At 40.2% G+C, this 19,308-nt stretch overlaps 1 protein-coding gene across 16 annotated transcripts in view; it reads left to right on the top strand.

Annotated features, from left to right (window-relative positions):
* The window catches only part of LOC106064390 (myelin proteolipid protein-like), a 73,651-nt gene that overhangs the window by 20,889 nt on the left and 33,454 nt on the right, over window positions 1-19,308 (top strand). Inside the window, exons 1-2 of one of the 16 annotated variants that reach the window (XM_056037924.1) lie at window positions 423-853; window positions 7,577-8,026. The exons of 5 other annotated variants lie outside the window; for them this stretch is intronic. In XM_056037924.1, the coding sequence (XP_055893899.1) occupies window positions 7,753-8,026 (274 nt within the window). In that variant the 5' untranslated portion in view covers window positions 423-853; window positions 7,577-7,752. Of the gene's footprint in view, window positions 1-422; window positions 854-3,311; window positions 3,772-7,551; window positions 8,027-19,308 lie in introns of those variants that run through there. 10 more of the 16 variants (XM_056037925.1, XM_056037923.1, XM_056037926.1 and 7 more) reach the window with 10 other exon arrangements.

Consider the following 19,308-nt stretch of genomic DNA (forward strand, 5'->3'; position numbering starts at 1 on the left):
TAATCTTCCCCAGGTTGTCGTCTTTTTATTTGATTTTGTTTGTATTTCGGATATTTTCTAACTTCCAATTACCTACTATCTTCGGCTCTCGCGATAGTTCAACCCTCCCTCCCCCATCTCTCTCTCTCTCTCATTTCTACCCTCCCTTCCCCCCTAACACTATTTTATTTTCAGACCTCCGCTCATCCACGGCCTCACTCCCTGCGCGGACGCTCCACTCACAGCATGGAAGGGCCTGAGCGGTGCCAGTAGCCGGCCCCCGCGCTCGTTCGTATCTACGCGTCCATCGCACCCGGGCGCTGATACCATTGCCTCGTAACGCTAGGGTTTATACTTGTGTGAGTGTGCGCGCGTGCGTGTGTGTGTGTGTGTAAGTTTGACGTGAAGGAATACGATTCCTCCCCCCCCCCATCTCGCCAATCGTTTCAACAGTTGGACTAGCGTTATTGGTGGGTGATACAAAATTGTGTGTCTCTACCGCATGCAGTGCTTGCTATGTATTAATGCGCTCTTTAAACGTTATATTTCTGCAAAAAAAGGAGATACTTATTTTCACAACTGTTATTTTTACCCTGTTCACACGATAATTCTGGAAAAATAGAAAAAAATTGTGTGCAGCAAAGTGATGATTCTATGAGCAGTTCCTACGAGTGTTTGTGTGTATTCCTGATAGTTAACTCCTGGAGTACTATACTAGCAGTGGTACCGTAGAGTCTAGGAATCACTACTGTTGAACAGAGGTTGTTGTTGGTCCGTGCTGACTGTGTAGGCCTGGTCGTTGGCGTACTAATAGTGATGTTGTCAGTGGAAGTTGGAGGGGGGTAGTTTTGAAATGTATGCGTCGTAGTCTAGGGTAAATGAGCCTGTATTCTAGATCTATGCATGCCTAACTCACGACTGTTGAAGTTGTAGACTGGATAACTTGTGCATAAGTTTAAAATCAATTTTTTTTAGTGTACCAAGCTTTCTACGAACCTACCCATTTTTTTAAATCTACCAAACTACAATCTCTCTTTATCTATCTATCTATCTATCTATCTACCTACCGACCGACCTACCTACCTACCCATCCATCCATCCATCCACCCACCCACCCAACCACCTATCCATCCATCTATCTATCTATCTATCTATCTATCTATCTATCTATCTATCTATCTATCTATCTATCTATCTATCTATCTATCTATCTATCTATCTGTCTTAGTATCTATCTATACCTATATATCTATATATATATTCCTTCTCTCTCTCTCTCCTCTTCACTTTGCCTCTAAAATAACTGCTTCTAATCTTTCCCCATGTCTTAAGGTATATGTCTTCTTACCTGTGAAATAAAAGCAAAATACCTTGTAACAAATTTACATACAATACACAGACCCCACCTACGTTGTTACATTCTATTGTAACACACTTAGGAATTAGTTCATGCTTTCTTTTGTCTTGGTCTCACTTAATCCCATGCCTCACCTTTTGTGTTTCTAATAGATTTCATTAGCTCACTTTTTTTTTTCTCTCACTATGCGATAGTGAAAAGTACGTGGGTACCTATGAACCTTTGCAAAATATGGCTGAATATAATAATGCAGACAAATGAGGCTTTGTGAGGCGGCATATGTGAGGCGGCTCATCTGAGGCTGCATATGTGAGGAGTCTTATGTAAGCGGATTTATCGTTCTGTTCATTGAACTAATAGTGCAAAGCTTTCTGTTGTGGACGTTCAGCCTTTAGTCAATCAAAGTCATCTTTTCTTTGAGTTCATTTTGATATTAGTGATCTGTTTTACTTACCACCATTAAGCAATACAAATACAGTAAAAGAGACAATGGTAAATGTGGGGGGAATATAATGTAACCTAACGAAAAAACGTACGAAAATGAAGAGTAAGAGTGCGAGAGATATAAATAGACACAATTAACAATGTCAAGGACGCCATATTCACATTGTAATGTTGCCAACTATATCATAAAAATCAAGTATTCAACTAGTGTGAAAGCTTAGAAATTTGATTGTTCCGTTCTCAAAAGTGCATTCTAAAATGCATAGCTTATCAACGCCTCCGTTTTCTGTTTACCGGATACACCGAAGACTCCATTTATGATAATTCGCCCCCAAAGCACATGCCTGCCATTACAGCAATGGGCTCTATATTATTTAACGGCGAAGTCCCTCTTGTATCTATCAGCACATGTCGACGCTGCGCAAATGCACTGATCACGCGAAGATTATGTCCTAGAATCTGTTTAGCGCTAACAGGATGTAAAAAATTTACTAGCTTGGCAGCAATTCAATTGCATCACTGTGGCTGGACACTACAGAACAATGTATTCATGTGTTGAGAAGGTCGTGTCATGGCGCTAAGCTGCCCTCACATTTTCAATCAAATCATTGGGAGTCTTGTCAGTGACAACAGAAAATCGATCCCGGCATGAACCGCCTTGTCAAGATGAAAGTAGGTCACAACTGCTATGTAAACACTGCATTGAGCTCTACTCTAGAATGTTCTTTTGTAGAGCCTGGGAATCAGTTCTGTTTTTGGGAACTTTTTTTTTTTGTTCGCGCTAGGTCTCGATGGCATTTTTGTTTTCTAGGGCGTGAATTAAAGTAACCTTTATTTGAGTCGTTTAATTAAATGTTTTTAGAAAGTTGATCACATTTTAACCCAGAGAGCATAGTGGTATTGTAAATAGCCAAGTAGAAAAAGAATTGATCAGACATGCTGAAACCTTGAAAACCCATTCAATAGAAAACGTAATGTTGGATTCAGCCACTCAAACAAAAATGCCATAGTGACATTGATGATTTAAAAGTAGAACTGAAGTCAAGTAAAAAAGAAACAAAAAGTAATCAAAACATGGTACCAAATAAAATGGAAGTACTTACTACCATATACTCATATAATACAATATTTTTTTATGAAAATGTTTAGTTGTTTCGTAGCGTTCCAGCCACGACCCTCTCTTCTCCTACTCTCTCAGTCTCTTCCTTTCGCCCCCCTTTCTCCGTTACAATTATATTCTCCTCTTTTGAATTTGTTTTCTTATTGAAGTCCCTGCTGTGACCACCCATGTCCTTCTATCTCAATCTCTCTCCCCATTCTTTCTACCTATCTCCTCCGCACTCTCATTCTCTCATTATATCACCCCTCTCTTTCCTCTCCCTCTTTACATCATTCTCTCCCTCCCTTCTCTCTTTTTTTCTCGCCTCTCTCCTTCCACTCCCACCCCTTTCTCTCTGCCCTTCTCTTTCCATCTTTTTCTCTCATTCTCTTTCCATCTTTCTCTTTCATTCTCTTTCCATCTTTCTCTCTCATTCTCTTTCCTCATCTTCCTCTCAGCCCCCAACCCCCACCTCTTTCGTTGTTTTAAGCCTGAGAGGAAAGCCTCTCCCCCTTGTGAAACAATCAGACATATACACGACAGCGAATATTGTAACCTGGGCCTGCGCTTGGGCACTTCATTAAAAACAAAATATTGCGAGTTCATTGAGTTTTGAAAATTGGCCTATTGTTTGAATGTCCTCCCATTGTGGGGGCTGTGAAGTACACTAGAGCTAATTAAACAGAACGAGGAAGTAAGTTAAGGATCACTTGACCACAAGGTCAGAGGTTAGTTGAAAAAAAACTTGAAAATACATGTACCGGGTATTGCATAACTCGAACGATATAATGATAGCACTATTTAATAGATGCAAAGTGTGTCCATATAGATGGTAAAGTTACGATCAAAGTGCGAAATTTATTCTTTAGAATGTCAGGTGTTTTCAGACAAAGTAAGAAATATTTTCACTATTTCCTGATTTGCATTCTATAGAATGTGGGGCGCGGTGGCTGAGTGGTTAAGCGCTTGGCTTCTGAACCTGAAGTCCTGGGTTCGAATCTCGGTGAAGGCTGGGATTTTGAATTTCGGGATTTTTAGGGCGCCCCTTAGTCCACCCTACTCTAGTGGGTACCTGACTTTGGTTGGGGGAAAGTATAGGCGGTTGGTCGTTGTGCTGGACACAAGACACACTGCTCGATAGCCGTTGGCCATAGAATCAGATTACCTTAACATCATCTGCCACTTTACTTTTTATTCTATAGAATGGATTTTATAGTTTGCCAGAACCTCAATATAAAATCAAAGTTCCTATTTCAGACCATGCGGTCTATGGGGCAGATGATGTTAAGGTCATCTTGGTCTTTGGCCAACGGTAAACGAGCAGGGTGTCATGTGGCCATCGACCAACCGCCTTTACTTTCCAAAAACTTAAGTCAGGTGCCCATTAGAGTTGGGGAAAGTAATTTATTCATCGGCGCCCTAAAAATGCTGAAGTTCAAAATCTCAGGTTTAACCGTGATTCGAACCCAGGTGCAGAGTTACCACTCGACCACCACGCCCCCCGGAACCTCAATATAACTCTGGAAAAAGTTACTGTCCGCTAGACAGTCATGTGCTTCTCAACACATTTTTTCCTCATTGAACTTGGCTTAAAAACTCATCATTGTCATTTAACCTTGACCATGACCTACTTGTATTTTGAACTCAGTGGTGCCCTAGAGGTCGGCATCTCTTGGCTGTGGCTATTTGTCACCATAAGCCCAGCTCGTGTTGGTCTATGAAGGTTTACATTCGATTTCTTATTTATTTTTCTCTGTTGACATCGATTCGATTCCACTTCTTTTCTTTTTTCTTTTGGTCTATGGAGGCTCACGTCAATTCGATTCCTACTACTTGGTCTATATAGATTGGCGTCGATTCAATTCCAAGTCTTTTCTTTTATGACTTTTAAGATCTACGTTGGTTGACGAGGATAGTTTCCCTTTTTTCCTCAGTGCTGGCTGATATCGATTCGGTTCTAGTAAACCTCAAATGTGATTACCCAGAAATTGTTATAAAAATTTTAAAGCAACAACAATAAAACAATATCGACTTAGAAGCATCGAAGCATCGATTCCATCGAATCGATAGTCTGCTGATATCCCCACACAAAAAAAAAAAACAACCAAATAGACGTAGTAAAACCTAAGCAGACGTCACGGGCGATTCGGTATAAACAAGTTTAAGCCTCTTTTGTATAGTTATAAATATGGCTGCCTGGTCGCGCTGTATGCGCGCTGGACTGTCGTTCAGTCTTCTTGATGGTCCCGGGTTTATACCCTGCCCAGGGGCGTAGCTAGGAGTTTTACATCGTTTTTGGACCCGGGGGGGTGGGGGGCTTGACTACTTTGGGGGCCCCTGCATTTTGAGTAATATTAAATTTGTAATGTAAGAAACACACATTTCGGCCCCCCCGGGGTGATTTTAAAATTGTCCCCCCTCCTCCCCCACCCTAGCTACGCCACTGACCCTGCTCGCTGCCATCCCCCGTCGTTCTGCGGGGGGTGTAGACTAGGATGTAGATTATCTTCAGCTCTGAAGAAACATCCAAAAAATGTAAAACTTTTTACAAACAAATCCTTACCTACAGCTATTATGCTCGATTTATATTAAACTGTTGCGTTGGACTCAGAAGCGTCATAAGCAGTGCGCGGGGCCCTGGGCGAGTTTCATATCAAGGCCACGAATATTGATATCACGAGGCCCCCTAAAGCACGGGGCCTGGGCCGATTGCCCCACTCTCTACCCCCCTTAAGACCGCCTCTGCTTTGTCTTCTTCAAACAGTGCTATTTACAGTATCTGTATGAAAGGGAGCATTGTTAGAGGTACTAACTAGAGAGTATATGCCCGGAGATGCTACGGTTGTTTTTATTTATCAATGATCGCAAGTTTGTTAACTTCATCTCAGTGTGATCCCATTTTTCAAGAGTTGTTTCCCCTTCTGATATTTATATGCTTTTCCTAGAAGTGATAAGCATACAGAAATCGTAAGAGAGAGAGAGAGAAAGAGAGAGAGAGAGAAAGTACTTTACCATACTAATGTGCTAACTCGTTGGCTGTAGCTCAAGGTAGCACTCACTTAACATGGGATGTTGGGATGTTTGAGAGGAAAGTTCGTTAATATTAGACATCTCTACTAAAGGAAAACAAAAGCACTCTTCCATCTCTCTCTCTCTCTCTCTATTGGTATAAATAGGAAATGAGTTGAAATTGGTGTGTTTGTATGTCTGTATAGGTGATTCCTGGAAATGAAATTTCTACTCAGGTGATTCCTGGAAATGAAATTTCTACTCATGTTCCACTCAGTAAATTTATGACAACTTAATTTGCACTAGTTAAAAAAACAAACATTTAGAGTTTATTGCTGATGACAGGAACTGTCCACCCTTAAATGAATAAGTGACCATGCAATTTAGTTCAATTTTACACGGCGTTATATCAGTTTACGAGGTTTAAGCTTAGAGAGGAATGGAGAAAGATGGTCGACTATTCTTGTGTCTGCCCCATTGGTCTAACAGACTAATGGATAGGTGAAGTTGAAGCTCAGTTTACAAAATATTATTTTAATTTACTTAAAGGTAATCTCAACGTAAAGCGAGAGGGAGGTGGAGGGGAAAGAGTGATCCTTGGAGGGTTGACATCTCCTATCATTTCCTGTGTATTGTCTTTGTAAGTGATAATTTTCATGACATGCACAATTGTTCTTCCGAATACAATAGCCAGCGACATACTCCAGAACCAGAAATCAAATTTATGGAAATAACGGAAGTAATTCTTTCACTTCAACTCCTCTATCTACTGACTTTGAAAGTTTTCTGATATCCCTTTATATAAAAGTAAAGTAAAGTTCCCCTTTCAGACCTTGTGGTCTATAGGGCAGATGATGTAAAGGTCATCTGTTTCTGTGGCACACGGTTAACGAGGGTGTCATGTGGCCAGCACAATGACCAACCGCCTATACCTTTCCCCGCTAAAATCAGGGGAGCTGGGTGGACTCAAAGATCCCGAAATTAAATATATATACTTATTACTTATGCTTAACGTTTTAATTTTAAAACTAGATAGTCCGCTGTAAATACTATGTTACAGGCCACGACTTCTGTGCTAGCATTCTTGGCTTTTGGCATTGACTATTTCATTGACTTCTGCATTAGCATTCTTGGCTTTTGACATTGACCAATTGATTGACTTCTGCATTAGCATTCTTGGCTTTTGACATTGACCAATTGATTGACTTCTGCATTAGCATTCTTGGCTTTTGATATTGACCAATTGATTGACATCTGCGCTAGCATTCTTGGCTTTTGACATTGACCAATTGATTGACATCTGTGCTAGCATTCTTGGCATTTGACATCGACCATTTGATTGACATCTGTGCTAGCATTCTTGGCTTTTGACAATGACTAATTGATTGATTTCTGCACTAGCATACTTGGCTTTTGACATTGACCTATTAATTGAGTTCTTCTTGTTGGTACTTAGACATATCAAGGGGAAAGGGGGGGGGGGTGTAAACTGCATTTTTGAAAGTGTCATAGTATGTTATTGTTGTTGAACAATTAAAGTTGTGCTACGTATTTGTTAATGGGGGCAATCCACTCACACCTGTTCAATGAAGGGCCACGCCTACACGTAGTGGTCAATAATAGCCTTAATTGTTCAGTCTAAGTGTCTTGTATTGATATAAAGCTGTATACATTTATCCTTTGTGAAGAGCGTATGAACTTTTTTCCCCCCCACACAATTATTAGAGCCAGATCATCTGATGACGTTTCTACAACTGGCCTGGCCTGTTCATTCATTTATTTATATATTGGTTCTGTAACCGAAGCGGACAATTCAGAACACTGAAATCCCGCTGATTAAGATCTCGCGTGGAACATCAGAGCCATGGATTCCGCGGATAACGACGGACAGGTCCCGCAGGAGAACGAGGACAGGTCCGAGAAGCTCGAGCTGAAGCATGCTGACAGCGACAGCGCCAACAGCTACGTGCCCCCGCCACCCCCCATGGTGGTGCCCGTGGCCAGCGAGGAATCGTGCGACATCACCGAAGAGGAGCGACTCAAGCAGCACGAGGACGAGTTGCCGCTCTTTGATCAGGGGCCGGAACAACCGCTGTGCGAGAAGGAGCAGACGATTGGAGAGAAAGTAATTGTCGAGGGTAATCATTTGTTTTTTATTGTGTAATTTCTTTCACCGCATTTTTTAATTTGAGTTTTCAATATCTTTTTTAAAAACGTTTTTATATTGTTTAATTCTACTTCCTTTTCTATAAACTTTTGCTTTCATGTTTCCACATTTCTAGCACTTTTAAAAGCTGAAAACCACATGTTATACCTAGACTCTAAAACGGAAACAAGTTCCTATCTGATAATGATCAGATCACAACTCTTTTTCAAGCTGTAATCAAGGAAAATCGATCTTTTCTGTCTTAGAAAAGTAATAATCTTTAGTTTTCAAAGTTAAGAAATAAGGCAATACCATTTTTTTTCTATTTCTAATAGAATGGGCTAAAATAAGAGAACTATATGTTCACGCAAAGCTATGAAATAAAGCCATTTCCTGTTAGTTTCCATTGAAATAATGTTTCGAAAATCCTAGATCGAAATAATTCTAGTCTGTTGATTTTAATCATCTTATGTACTGTTGTAACTCCGCTCCCGCGCCACACTGATGGTGAGCATTGGAGCACTATTCAACACTAGCAGGAGAAGACATGTTTATACAAGGAGGAAGGACTGTTTTAGTCTTGTAGATCCGGCTGGAGTGATCTGCAAGTTGTTGGAGTCTGGGCTGTCTTGACTGAAGAGAACGTCCTTTATGCTATCTATGAACTGTGTTGAGGACCTGGGGCGGCACTGGGAAGTGTGTCGGTGGTCTGTATTGGTATTTAGATAGGAAAGGACTTGGTGTCACCTGAGATAGGACACTCTGGGACTTGATGGCTGAAGTCCATGCCTGTTTTTACTGTAAATAAATACCTCGGCTATTATTACCTCCTGCCTTTCGTTGAGTGCTTGCCTTAGAGTTACAACAGTACATTTAAATAGATTAATTACTTAGATCTTTCTACATTGCGTATCTGAAAATTGCTGAATATTAATTATGGGACGAAAGTGCTCTTATTTTTGATGTTCAGTTACTAGATGCAGATCTAAACATTAAATTATACGTTACATAGGTTAGGGTTGAAAAAACAACAACTTTATTTCTTATAACTACTTTACAAAAATAAAGCCTTTTTTTTTCTCAGCTTTTTTGAAGTTTTTCACGACAATTTTTTTTTTTTGTAGTGTTAAGATATTTCCATGTCCAGTCTAGGTACAATACATGTCTGTGCTTCTATTTTAAAGAGATATTCTCTATAAAATGTCTTTGTAAATGTCACATCCTGCAATTTCCATTGTGGAGGCCCCCCCCCCCTTTTTCACTTTCTAAACTCTTCCTGCTTTTGAGTCGTACATAAAGACAAAGGTTTCGACGCCTAGGGGAGAACGCGAGGTCTGAAATCACCCCCGCCCTATCACAGGACCACCCTTGCCACTGATTACAGCATTCGCGATACAGTATGTCAGCTTGCTAAGAGTTAAAATGAAAGGCTCTATGATTTAAAGCTTTATACCATCGTCACGGTGGTCGTATGTTCCAAACCCACCAGCCATTATTCTGTACTGCTATGTTAAGTATAATTCACATGATTATCTTCTAGCATGAAATGGCTGCCTGGTCTAGGCTGGCTGCCTGGTCGTGCGGTTTGCGCGCTGGACTGTCGTACGGATTTATCGATGGTCGAGGGTTCAAATCCTGCCGCTCCCAACCCCCGTCATCCTGCGGGAGGTTTGGACTAGGAAATAAACTATCTTCAACTCTGAATGAACATCCGAAACATGTAAAACATTTTACAACAAAGATGAAATGTATTAACTAGAAAACTAATATTATCCCAAATTATCATTTGTTATTTTTTTGTTCTTATTCTTGAATCCCAAGAGTACCCCCCCCCCCTGTTATTTATGTAGCACTGATGATCTTGATTTAAAACACTGTTTCTCAAAAGTAGGCTCTAGCGGCTCCAAGGATTTGAACCGAGACCAGTCGTTACAAAGGCCTGAGCCAATAGCTCGTTGCAACGAGACAAGTGTGTACGACGTGGCAACAAGCTATTGGTCTAAACTGCCCACAGGTTGTAACGTTGCAGGTCAGTGTTGAGGCCTCCTGTAACGAATGGTCTCGATTGAGCCCCCCCCCCCCCTGTACCAGATGACTGAAAACCTCGCGTTAACATTAGCGTCTGGACAGTGGGGCAGCTGGAGGAGGGCGGTGCTTGGCGGCTAGAACAAAGCCTGGAGCTCGTTACACATAAATACGCTTTCTCAAACCTGCTGTCTATTTCCAGCAGGTAATAACAAAACTCCAAATGTAATCCAATATCTAACAGGCTTAACACGGCCATCGGTCTTAGAAACAAAAAATCGTATCCTCACTTCCATTGTATTTATGTCATACCCTGTAGAACTATGAGAACAGGAAACTGGACTTACATTTGTGCCTGGGTAGGAAACTGGACTGTCCACTTTTATCTGAACAGGAAGCTGGACTGTACATAAGTGCATGGGTAGGAAACTGGACTGTCCACTAGTATCTGAACAGGAAGCTGGACTGTCCACTAGTATCTGAACAGGAAGCTGGACTGTCCACTAGTATCTGAACAGGAAACTTCGTAATCGGAGACTCTTGGAACTCAAGGCAAACAGAAGCTCGCCGCCATCTACGACTGAACAAATTTCTGTCTTGGAAATATCCAAACAGATGTACATTTAAATCCCTATTACCGATGGATCGTATCCTCAAACGCTTCGGTTAGAAGCGAGGCTGAAGGCCGAGCACACCGTGGAATCTCCCCTTTGTTCCTCCTCTGTACCACAGAAGCTCGCGAGTGCCCGCCATACAAATCGGCCCCTTAGTGGGTAGATAGTGACATACTTGTTGGCCCTTTTTTTTTCACCCCCGCCAGTGTAAAGGACTTTTGCTTTAGGAACTCTAACGGGGGCTCTGTTTTGCTTCCCTATTGGCCTAATTGTCTCCTCTAATGACCACCAGAGCGCCACGTCAGGGATAGACGATACACTAGTACCTTAACAGGACACCGGATGGTCCACTTGTACTTTGTATCACAGAGTAGAGATCTGTATTTTTTGTTTCGCTAAAAAGTTGCTAGGTGGTTTCACAATTTAAAACTTTCTGCTTTTTAATTAATTCGATCTTTCCGTTACAACTATAGTAGTTACTCGAAGACAAGCCTTATTATTATTATTATTATTATTAGTTTGTAGAAAATGTAGCATTCAATAGTTTTACTTGTTGCACTTTAAATCTACCGCCGGACTGACAAGGTAAGCCAATAACTGTACTTATTAAAAACGAACAAAGGTTAATAATCAAAATACCCAAAATCTGGTGGTAAATAACCAACTTTGGCTGCTCTGCTTCTGCTGCATTATTGAAATCGTCAACAAACCCTTGTTGTAAACACTCTTGTAGAGTTCAATCCGACAATTTAAAAAAGCGAGAGAGAGAGAGAGAGAGAGAAAACATCAACACACTTTTCCAGTTCCAACACGCATGCGCAGTAGCCATCGCAATAGCAGTCGTGACGGGGTGAGGGTCAATTTGTTCATGCTCATGGCGGCGCTAGGGTTGCTGGGATTTGAGAAAAGCTACGAGGCAGAAGGGCGAGCGCCGAATAAAAAAAAAAGATGAAACAAAAATGGGGGTGGGGGTGGGGCGTTAGGTTTCCTCTTAAAGCATCTCATAATTGCTGGTGAATTATTAAATGGTACAAATCTATCCTGGCCCATTAATCTAACTCACATCTACCTATTGCACATTGATTCCGCCCTTTCCCTCCCCCCCCCCTTTTTTTTTTGTCAGAAACTATAGTCATCGTTGGATTTGGAATGAAAGAAAGATTTTAACTCTCAAATTACGCCCACCTCCCTTTCCGCACACATTGGAGATTTTGAAACTAAACGTTAATCACAGTTATCAGACCTTTGTTAACAATTTGATTTAAAAAAAAAAATCTTTTCTATTGAGTGACATTGTATCAATTGTGTGATTAATTTTTTTAAAATAGATCTCAACTAACAATAATATATGTTTTTTATCGGAAATATTTTTTATTAATTGTTTTTGTTCTCATCTCAACTTTCATGCTTTTAGAATGCTCAGTGCATTATGGTCCTATCACTTTTGTGGACTAGTTGGAGATAGGGTTAAAGTGGGTATCTGGGAGAAGGTTTCTATGCTGCCTTTTCTCAAAAGCTATATAAAATAGGCCCATATACATAAAAGTTAATTACAATTTGAACTGTTCAAACTCGAGGTCTCGAGCCTCCACGATGGAAGGCCAACGTGTTAGCCAATAAGCTATTCAAGTGCTTATAAAATTAGAAGGCTTTATAGTCTAAAAAAAAAAAGTCTATAATTTAAAAGCGAACGACCTAATTCTCTACTCCAGGTTTATCTCTCCTTAGCGGAGTACATTTTGTATATAAACAAAATAATTAATAATCAATTAACTAATTGGCTATTTTTTTATTCATGTGTTGTCATTGGCAATGAATAATTATGCCAAGTTTCAACTTGATCTGTGTCTAGATTTCCCTAGTATATTTTACCTTTTTTTACAAGAAAGTTCTAGACTGAGATACGAAACACACGAAATGATTGCGTCATTTGACCTGCGCCCTCACGCACACAATCTGACATAGTAATTTGCGCTGGTATAAGCTCTTCTGATTTGTACAAAGCTTATTATAAGCACTCAGTCTGTCTGTCTGGTACACATTCTGAGCACGCTATTTCTCCCACTTCCCATTCTCAGATCAAGTAGAAACTCTGCACTATTATTCATTTTGACTTCCAAGTGTTTACAGGCTTTCATCCTCAGTGTAGAAATATTAGAGCCTCCTCCAGTTGTCAGGCGACTATGGATCATCTAAGAAAATAAGATGAATGCCTGGGCATTAGCTATGGTCTGAACGATGTCGCCCAAAATTATGGTATGTGTTTGTGTTTCTATGGTGACTGGGAAAAGGTTAGCGATTGGTTGTGAATGATGCAACATATAAGGCATTGTCGTCAGCAGTCTTACAGGGGACCACTCCTTAATGCTAGACTGAAAAGGATTGCTTTGTATAGTTAGTTGTCTACCAGTAGTTTGGTGCTACAAGTCAACGACCGTAACAGCAGTTCCACCGTCTCATCGCAGCTGATGAATGGCAAGTCTCATACAGTTTGGGGTCAGCGGCGTCGCTCTGCTACACCCTAGCAGAGTGCTGTGAACTGGCTAAGGGTCGCCAGCTCCTGATTTTTTCCTCAGGGTTGACTCCCGAAGCCTTTCCCACGATTGGGTATAGCTGCAAGGCAGCAGAGGTTTGACTTCATAGTTGTCCTTCTCCTAGGTCCGGGGTCGGCAACCTGCGGCTCGCGAGCCACATGCGGCTCTTTGGACGTGAAGCTGCGGCTCTTTAATTCCATATGCAAATATTATTTATTTTATCGAAACATTTTTCAAATAGTTCTGAATCTTTTAACGAAGAGTAGGCTCCGATTCTATCTCTCAGCCTTATACCACCCCCCATTACACGTGTCGTCAGTCGTCGGAAGCTCTCAAATGACGCCATGGTCGGATGTTTCTATGTAGGTTTTAATTCTCTTTCGACGCAAGACGAAACGGTATCTTCACAGCGTGCTTTGGCTGTGACGTATAGTTTGTTGTTTTAAGTAAATGAGTTAGAAGCGAATGATCTTCTCAAAGTTAGAAACATCTACAAGTTATGCTAATCTGGCAAGCTTTACGGTACCAATAGAAATTGCACAAAAAGGCAAACCATTTTCAGATGGTGAGTATGTCAAATACTGCTTCCTACGTGCGTCTGAAGAACAGTTTCGTGATTTCAACAAAACAACAAAAACAGAAACCTTGAAAAAAAGTCAAAGCTATGCCACTATCAGCTAAAACAGTACAAGATAGAATAGCTAAAATATCTTCAAATGTAACATATTTCCAGGTGGAAGATATTCAATTTTCTTCTGCCTTATCACTTGCTAGCCTAGCGACATAAAAAGGCACGGTACAAGTTGTCCATTTGGTCTGGTATATGCCTTCGTAAGGTCCAAAAGAAGATCTTCCAGGATTGCTACTCTCATGACAAACTAGAGGGGAAGATAGAGCAAATGCCGTGCAGAAATGCCTTAAAGACAATAAGATCGAGTTAAATAAAATCGTTTAAGCAGCAACTGATGGAGCCAGAAGTATGACAGGAAAAGTTAAGGAGCAACAACGATTCTTCGAGCCAAATAAACCACCGAATTCTTACATTTCACATACAGGAAGAAGCGCTTTGTGCCCAAACATTTATGGCCGAAATAGTTGAAGTCATAAATTTGATAATCAAGATAGTAAACATCATCTTATCAAAAGCACTCTACGATCTTTATTTAAAAGAACTCTTTAACGAGATGGAGACACAGTATTCCGACATCCTTCTTTACAATGAAGTGCGATGGCTTGAAACTTTTGCTTTGTGCTTGAATGAAATAAATACATTCCTAAATGAAACAAGCATTAATCACCCTAAATAAGAGAACGACAAATGGTTGAAAAAATTGTACTATATGGTGGAAGTAAGAGCGAAAGGAAATGAGCTGAATCTAAAACTACAAGGAAAGTAAACCACCGTTTTGGTAGAAGAATTACTTTATTTTGAAGAAAAAAATATATTTTTTTTTGGCATAATATATGCACTTACTTCAATTTCAATGTCTGAAGCAGTCTCGCAATAAAACCAGTGCAAATATTGACACAAATTACTTCAGCACAGTTATAAAAAAAAATCAAAGATGAGTTTCTTGACAGATTTGAGTAGTTCAACAAAACTATTCAAGCATTCCTAATAAATCCTCTCAACACAAATCGTAACGAAATCCACATTGAGCCATTTGAAATTGATAATGGATCTCTAGAAATTCAATTGATCGATTTAAAAAGTAAAGCTTTGTGGAGTGGAAAATGTACAGAGTCAAAAAGCAAGTTGAAAAAGTTGGAGGTCCAGAAATGTATGTACATTACGCAACAAATGTGACAACTTTAAAAGAAATGTCTCAAGTTGAGGCACTTAGTCTATATTCTACGCATGGAATAGTCTTCCAGAATGCTAGAGGGAGGTGAAGTTGGCATTTGAAGTACTCGACATATTCGTGCGAGCAAGTGTTATATTCATATATAAATAAAAGTACAGTAAGAAGCCAACTAACAAATGAAAATTTAGAGTAGTGTTGGAACCTAAACAATTTATGAACCAAATGTATCGTATCCAAACTTTCTAAAACCATGCAAAGCCAACCTCCCATTGAATTTTCTCAATTGTTTGTTATTGAAGTACAAGTTAGTGTTGTAAGTAAACGTTTAACTGCTTTAGTTGTTACCGAAAAAAAATAATTATCAAATAAAACCATATATATATTATCTTATTTGGTGTGGAAAAAACGTATATATGAATTAATATATTCGTTTTTTTTTAATTAAAAATTAATTGTGTGAATACTATTTTTTTACTATTTATTGTTGGCGAGAAAAAATTTGTGGCGGCTCTTTAAAAACTTTAAAATTGGTAAATTGTCGTTTTTGGCTCTTTCGACTCAAAAGGTTGCCGACCCCTGTCCTAGGTGGGTAGGCAGCCATAGCTAACGAGGCCTTCATGCCCGAAGCCTACTGGTTTAAGCACCAGTTACTCGCCTTCGCCCCTTCTCCTGTTGGTGAAAACAGTTATGCTGGACTCAATGTATTGTAGAGACGCACTTTAGGTGACTGCTAGAGAAGGCTTCATTGTGACGTTCATCCAACGCGAGACTGTTGCTTAGATACAGACAGTTGATGTTAGGCTTTCATAGGAGCCACATCATTGTTACAGTGACTGAGACCAGACTGTTCCCGATATGAAGTAAACAATCATATTAAATTGTTGATTTACTTTATTGTATATGTCTTGATCTGTAAGTCTGTTAATAAGAACGCGTACAGAAATAATCAACCTTCTGATCAACACAAACTCTACAGACCCAGACTAGACATATTACAATATGAACCACACGTGAAGGCCATGAGTTGGACTGGTTGTCAGAGGCTGTTTGAGACGCATGCCATTGGGAAGCATTCTATTTTAGTGGAGTGCTTATATTCATTACCACTTCCGGCAATGACAACCTTGCGGAACCAAAATATACAAAACTACTAATTGAATAACAAGATTTAAAGGCTTGACAAAAATAAACCTCCCAACCATCTTGCCATTCATTATTCGCAGGTGTTTCCATCTTCTCTTTTATCAGCAGTCCTCCCTATTTTATATACCGCATATGCCGTCAACTGCAACTCACCCAAAAATTACACCAGCCTATAAACTATAAACACTCACACACGCCATTAGTTGCTGGAAGGGAGGGCACTCGTGTAACAAAGTAGGTCAACCGGAAAGAAAGATCGAAGAACCGCTGCACTAACCCATATAAATCAACTCACTAATAACAATAACGCTTTAACATGTTAAGAAACCTGCCCCTATATCATTTTAAAAGAGTGTCAGTTCAACATAATATTTAACAGCTATGCGTAGAGCAGCGTTCGCCATTATCCAGCTGTGCGTTAATCCGGCGTTGTAGTTATGAGGATCAGCTCTAATCTGGCTGGTTTAATTTGGATGCGCCCTGGGTCTGGCACGCCCGGTCTTTCAGATTCATTTCAAGACTACGTGTGGTTTAAATCGTCAAGCGGCTTAGCCATTTAGATCCATTCGATGCAAAGTGGTTAAGCGTCATCCTCCATCTTGTTCCCTCACTCCACTACCACACACACACACGCGCGGAATCTCTCTCACACACACACTCTTCTTTTTTTTGTATTCGTAGTTCGCATTTTTAAAAAAACTTTAGTGGCCTAGTGGTAAACCGACTGGCTCCCTGACTTGGGGTTCTGGAGTTGAAATCCGTGTGAATGCAATTTTGGCTGCCATGACAACTGATTCACGGATGACTGAATAAACAATGATTCGTTTCTGACTGTTGGTTTACCAGGCCATTGGTTCACCTACAAAGACCGCATCACCAACAAGGAAATGGGAAACTGGATCTAAATGGCCAATGGCCCTCACTCTGATCTGCTGACTACAGACCTTCAATGAAGTCCAGTAGGGAATCGGCGAATTGATCGTTAGACAGGCTTTTATCCAACGAACAGGCCTGGACATGGGGCTTTTCATCCCTGTCCTGTCTGAGGGCTCCCAGTAGTAGCGGCCATAATGTCTGGGCTAGAAAGTAGACCGTACCGCGCACACAGCGCACCGATCCTTGGTCCACTCGCTATAAGTGGCCGAGGGCAGCGCTAACCATGGAGAGCTTATCTCATATTCCTATACTGTAACCTCTACTGTCCGTGTAAGGATCGTCACGTCAATGCTCTCTTATTACGGCCTCCTTTGTGGAACGGCGTGGCGGACTTGTTGGACTGGGGTGCTGGCTATTTGTTCCGACCCCACCCCGAGTGAGATTTTTAAAAAAGCTCACCCAATGTATCCTGTAGGGGGCTTGTTCACTACTCGTACATAGACGTTTCCACGGAGGCGCCACGCTGAGGCGACGGGTAGCTGGAATCCTCCGCTGTCCACAGTCAGAAACGCAATCTAAAACTTTATGGCCATATCACGAGGTCCTCAGGGCTTCAGGGAGCAGTACCAAGAAAAATAAGAAGAGGCAGACAGAGAAAGCGATGGGAAGGCGACATAAGAGAATGCACGGGCCTTCCATTGAAAGAGATTCTGTCCAAGGCAAAAGACTAGGAATGAAGAAAGACGGTCGACAGATCATGTGTAGTACCCCAACAGTTCAACAGACTAATAATGTGGGTAAATACTGGAATACTAAGTAAAGTTTACTAGAGGGCCCATTGAACATAGGTACTATGACATATATATGTGCATCTGTTTTATATATAGTGTTTTTTTTTCTCTACTTAGAAAAAGGCTATGGATTTACGTTTATTGCGAATCAATTATTTACCAACTCCTTTTGATTTGACTTCTTTACTTTTCAATATATTTTTTTTTTCACAATATCAGCAGTATTGATTTCAAGTAATGCAACTTTGAAAGGTTTAGGTTTGAATGAGGATTCAGATGTGTAAAAAAAAAGCGGGTTGTATATATTGGTTTCCATGTGGCACTATTTCCATCAAGTCTAGTTTCACTACATCCGCCAATGCTATTTCGTCACGTTCGCTAAATCAGTTTCACGGCGCCATCTGCTGCTACTGACGTCATGCCGAGAACTTGAAACGATAGTGCAGACACTGTAGGCATACGTATCTTGATACGCACCGTATAATATAACTTTTAACTTAGTCATGAGTACTGTACGCGACTGCTAGTGAACGCACAAATATGACGACATTAATGCAAAGTGTTGATGGTTGATGTGGTTGGTTGATCAATCTTCTAGTTGAATGTATTATACGCGAGTTCTTTATAAATAGTAACAACCGTCAACAGAAAAAGAAAACAGTTATATATTGAATAAATCCAGATATGAACTTGAGTAACAATTTATTTTCAGAGTAAAGGTTCAGTCTATAACTACAAGCCGGTCTCCTTCGTCCTCGTCCGTTAAGTTCTCTTCCATTTCTGTTCCAACTTTTTAAATGATCTGTCGCGTCACTACGGAAATACCCGATAAAACCCCCCAACTTCTCCGCGTCTTGCTAATGTTCATTACAAAAGCGAGGCTGTAGTTTCGATATAAAATAAAAACAGTTGGTGCTATTCTTTCATAGGAGTTACATCAATAGCTGTAGTCACCAAGACTAGACTGTTCCCATCAGGAATTAAATCGTCCTTAGTGGAGATAGTTGACTTGATTTGCTTACAATTACTTGTGCATATTTGATTTAAAGTTTCAACACGTATTGACGCACTCAACTCAAATGTTGTTGTTTTTTTTAACTGTATTCAAGTCACTCCTTCATTGAGGGTAGACGCTGATCTCGAATACTGCTCTAACGATTTTCCAATTAATTAAACAGTTGATGTATTTCGTTGAGAGAAGAATTACTAACTCGTTGGCCACACGGGGAAAAGTCTAGTTTGACCGTTATAATTTTTCAAAGTAAAAAATAAATAAATGTAAATTTGGCTTGACTTCACTAAAAAACAAAATGGCGTATAGCAAAGTAGATTTAAAGTTGCTTCAATGTTTTTGAAAGAACATCTATGCTTTACTAATATTTTTTTTTACTTAAATCTAATACAGTTTACATCTAGATTCTTGATGGAGGTAATTTTTTATTTATTTTTAAAATGTTTTTCTTGTATTCAGTAAAGCGTTGAATGA

This window comes from Biomphalaria glabrata, chromosome 8 (genome assembly GCF_947242115.1).
Source record: "Biomphalaria glabrata chromosome 8, xgBioGlab47.1, whole genome shotgun sequence".
NCBI lineage: Eukaryota > Metazoa > Mollusca > Gastropoda > Planorbidae > Biomphalaria > Biomphalaria glabrata.